Source organism: Rhagoletis pomonella, unplaced genomic scaffold, assembly GCF_013731165.1.
Source record: "Rhagoletis pomonella isolate Grant_MI unplaced genomic scaffold, Rhpom_1.0 Rhpom_scaffold_10210, whole genome shotgun sequence".
NCBI lineage: Eukaryota > Metazoa > Arthropoda > Insecta > Diptera > Tephritidae > Rhagoletis > Rhagoletis pomonella.
In genome coordinates, this window is record NW_023468739.1 from 1 (window position 1) to 5,121 (window position 5,121).

General features: G+C 33.5%; 1 protein-coding gene across 1 annotated transcript; it reads left to right on the forward strand.

Annotated features, from left to right (window-relative positions):
* The first annotated feature begins 3,447 nt into the window (after positions 1-3,447).
* LOC118756416 (coiled-coil domain-containing protein lobo-like) lies at positions 3,448-4,555 on the forward strand. Its single transcript, XM_036491182.1, has 3 exons — positions 3,448-3,459; positions 4,066-4,257; positions 4,313-4,555. Exons 1-3 carry the CDS (start codon positions 3,448-3,450, stop codon positions 4,553-4,555), a joined length of 447 nt encoding a protein of 148 aa, XP_036347075.1.
* The last annotated feature ends 566 nt before the right edge of the window (positions 4,556-5,121 follow it).

Here is a 5,121-nt window from a genome sequence, read left to right on the forward strand (position 1 = left end):
TAGCAAACGTAGTACATAGGGCGACATCTAGATGTCATCTACCTCGCCCTATTCACTATGCTTTTTTATAGGTGCTTTCCAAAGCTTTGCTTTATGGTGTCGGACACACAACATTGAACGTTTCTGGAACACAACATTGAAAGTTTCTGGAACACAACATTGCAAGTTGATAAAAGCGTTGTAAAATAGGCTACTTTTCTTAAGAGTTGCCGTCTGTTAAAAAAGTTTCATTAAATTAATACGCGGAAACGACTGCATGGATTTGCATGAAATTTCGCAAGCACATAGCTTATGACCTACAGTGGAAAATAGGCAAATTTTTTGGAAGAGTTGCCACCTGTTAAAAAAGGTTAATTAAATTAATACGCGGAAACGACTAAACGGATTTGCATGAAATTTTACACACAGATAGCTTATAACCTAGGTTGGAAAATAGGCTACTATTTTAAGAGTTATCACGTATTAGGAAAGTTTAATTAAATTAATACGTAGAAATGGCTGAACTGATTTGCGTGAAAGTTTGCTCACAGATAGCTTATGACCTAGACTGGAAAATAGGCTACTTTTTTAAGAATTGCCACCTGTTTGAAAATGAAATTTTGCTCAAAGATGCTTTATGACCTCGATTGAAAAATAGGCTACTTCCTTAACCGGTTTTCCGATCAGAATGAAATTTAGTACACTTACTACGGATTTCGGAAGGATGGTCTTAGACTGAAAGTAAGTCCGATAACTCAAGGCCCCTCCCATACCAATTGGAATTTTCAAATTACATACATATCTCTGGAAGTATTTGTGGGAGAGAACTGAAACTTGGTATAGTGATATGCATGTGAAATCAATGTTGGCATTAATCGATTGATGTTTTAGTTAGTTAGTTAATTCGATTAAATTCAATCTGATTACAGTTAATCATGATTAATTTTAATCCGACTAAACAGTTAATCGTAACCGCGATTAAAAAATTAATTTTTAATCATTAACTCTTAATTTGATCAAGTAGGTTTGGTGATTAATTAAGTTATGCTGGAATTGCCCTGTGCACACAAAGCAAGTTAATCCGGTATGGCTAAGTCGGGTTTCCTCATCAATCTAAGCAATTTGGTGTGCATTTTCATTAAGATATATACCAACAAACGTTATACAAACTAGGTTTGTAAAAGTTCCCAGTTTATGTATTACTAATAACAATAATTATTATATTTTTATATTACGTGTTTTTATAAGCGTAAAACACAAAATAATTACTATAACTGGTGTTTGGTTTCAAACTCGGACAATCTAGATTAATCAGATTTTATTTTTAATTGGATTAACGATTAATGTTTTAAATTAATTAAACGTAATCGCAGCCAGCGGTTAACGATTAAAAAAATGTTATCATTAATCATACAGTTGATTACGACTAATCAATTTTAATCGTCAAACGCGATTAACATTTTAATCGTTAATTTTTAATCGTTAATCAGATTAACAGTTTGCCAACACTGTGTGAAATCATGTTCATGTTCACGGAGAAAAATGTACGTTTTTGGAAAAGAGGCGTAGCACCTCCCATACTGACTGAAAGTTTCATATTGCATATCTCTTCAAATGTTTGGGGTAAAGCACTCAAGCTTGGTATGGAAATACATATGTATGCATGTATGTATGTGAAACTAATACCATACTCATGGAGAAAAATGAGAGTTATTGGAAAAGGTGGTGTGGCAACTCCCATGCAAATTGATTTTTCTATGCTGCATATCTCTGGAGCTGTCTATTGCAGGAACTTGGCACCGAGATGTGTATACAAAATTAATTCCATACCCATAGAGAAGAATTTGCGTTATTCGAAAAGGGGACATGGTTCCTGCCGTACAAATTTACTGTTTTATACTGCTTATCTCTAGAGGTGTTCATGGTAGAGTACTGTGACTTGGTACTGGGGTATGTAAAATCAATTCTAAATTCATGGAAGAAGATTAGGGTTATAAGAAAAAGGGGCGTGGCACTTCCAGTACAAATTTACTTTTTCTTGCCACATATCCCTGGAAGTGTTTGTGGAAGACAGAATAAATTTCATTAAATAGAAAAGGGAGAGCCGGGTTCGGCCTTATAATCTAAAGCTCTCTTGAGGCATTTGCTACAGTTATGAGAAGTGTTATTTTTTCAAGGCCAGGTTACTAAATTTGAATTGGAAATATTAGGACTCGCCGTGGCACCTCCAAGAAGGTTACACGTTCACGCGTCGTATACCTGGAAACATTTTAAGGTAAACTTACAGGGGTTGATATATTTCGTATGCCTAGCGCGCAGACGAAATTTTATAATTTCATAGTTTTAAACGGCCTAAATACCTTAACTCGTTTTAAAAAATAACGAGCTATAACGAAATGGGCACAGAAATAAAATCTAACATCATTAAATTATTTTTCCTATTTGTATAAAAGCGCTGGTTGAAACCCGCTGGTATAAGCTAGTATTCTATAAACCGAAATCAAGTAAAACCAAAGGTCATAAATTTAGACTTTATTGTGGATTCCACCAGAATATCTATATGGATTCAAAAAGTTGTGGAACAAATGTTTTTAACGAAGCGATATTCTGCCGAAATCCGCAATAAAATTTGCGTCTTGCAAACTTTTGGTCTGCAATTGCCACGCCCATTTCTAGGAGTATGTCACCTTACAGAAAAATCTTGCCGTACAAATATTATTTCCGGATAGGTAATCTATCGAAATCTGCAATACAATTTTACTTTTTGCAAAAACCCGATGTTTAACACCTTACTAAATATATCTCATCATAAGTTTTCGAAAATAAACTACAAAGAATTGTTGATTCCCACAAAATAAACCATCTCGTCATAAAGAAAAATATTTTAGAAATAGTTCTTGACAAAGCCCCATTTTTTTGAACCACGTTTTTTTTATAGAAAATTAAACAAGGATTACGATGGTAGAATTTTAGATCCCTAATTTACTGGTGTTCACTATGCAAATGAACTTCAAATAGTTCAGCAGTTAATAGATAAGTTAGCTTTAGGACAATCTTCACCATCATATATATAGAGGTGTTAAGCACGTTACTTTAGCTTTAAAACGACGTTAGGATGAAGTCTGTGCGATGAGCAGAACCCGAGTTATAACGATTTGGAGAAGTACATGATTATTCAGAATCACGAAAAATGCAAACTTTGACAGATGATATCTCCGATGAAAAAAAAAATTCAAAAAAATTTCCTCGAATACGTGTTGGCTTATTTCATGTATAGAACCCATTAAAAAAATTTTAAGCCAATCGAAAGTGTGGTGGTGCGGTGTCCCATATGCAAAATAATAGGGGAGCTCACGTTGAGTAGCATTTTAGGTGTAAAATTGCTACGTAGCAATCTACCACATGTTTTGTTGCTCTTCCAACAACAAAATGCGTGCTAGATTGCTACGTAGCAACTTTACACCTAAAATGCTACGGAAAGTGAGTACCGCTAATGTCTCATATATTTTAAAGTAACCTTTACATATAAAGTGAGCTTTAAATTAAAGGCTACATGAGAAAAGGGCGCTTAAGGTGGAAAAAATCCATTCAGGATAAAAATGGTACAATGCTGTTCAGAAAACAATTTTAATCAAAATAAGAAAATGTTGTATCTCTAGATTTGACAGGGAATATTTTTAATTAACTAAAAACTATTGGGAAACAGCGCTTCGCTGCTATAAGCACTGACACGCAAATATGTAGACAAATGTAAAATGCAAGAAGTGGTAGTACTTTGGATTACCAAATCAGTGCTAATAGCAGCGATGTGGTAATTCCCAATAGTTTTTAATTCACTAAAAATATTTCCTGTCAAATTTAGAGATACAACATTTTCTTATTTGGATAAAAGTTTTTTTCTGAAGAACATGTTACAATTTTAATCCTGTGTTGAATTTTTTCCAGGTACACCTACATGTAGAGCCAGATTGATTGTACTACTTTAGGTTACAAAAAAAAAAGAAAAGTAAACCCCTTTCATAAAATTTTAACATTTTTAAACAATTTTTCCTTATTTTCAAAGAGAAAACTTTTCTATTATTTCAGGCAACTGAAGAGGAGAATTTTAAATTGGACATGTTAACAAAACCAGCAGATTTCCTAGCGCCCTATTTAGTACCTTATGAGAATCGGGCATTATCGTATCAAGAATCATGGGCAGCTTATAATGCATGCTTATACGACCTTAAAACTCGTTTTGTAGGATTGTTAAATAATCTTCAACGTCAGTACGAAGATGTAAGCGTAATTTTCAAATATTATTGTAATTTGAATTGTACTATCTTTTTTACAGCTTACTGTGGAAGACAAATCGTTAAATCGATTTCTAAATAAATTTGAGGGCCAGTTTGATAACTATACGTATGAGAAACTTGTACACCAAGTCAATACCATCGCTTTACATAAGCGAATGGTACAGCAGCGCCTAACCTTGACACACGAGGAATCACAAAGAAAGTATGAAATTGTCAAAAGTTCCCTTTTGAAAGATAATCGGTTAAATTTAAAGCATTCATATTCCGAGGACTATAAATGACTAGATACTAATATGCATTTATTTAGATACATACATATCCATGCACTAAAATAATAATAGCTTGTATTTTATTGTATTTACAAAATGATAATACATATAGAAATTTATACATGACTACTCGTCTGCATAAAATATAAAATCGTATCTAAAAATAGTAAGTGTATTTTTTCAAGTACATTAAAATAAGCAATTTTATTAATTAATCCCAACGGTTTGCCCTTCTTTTCCCCCCAACCGACTAGTGATGTGCTGAGTCGGTACTTTTAAGTATTGATGGATACTCGATACCGACTTAAAAAGTATCCCATACTTACGATACTCGGTACTGAAATATTGGAATTTCGAATAAGAGTCCGCAATACCCACAAATATGGAATAAAAGCTGTTTAGTGATCGTTGAAGTCATTAATGTATGGTCAAAAAAGTCTTTTTCTCCACATTATTAGGATCTGAACATTCTCGTTGCTGGGTTAATATCTGCCACTGCGGCAACCACAATGCAAATCGTAATAATATCTCTGGTCATAAATAATAACCGCCTAAGTCGACTTAGGAAGGAATTGAGT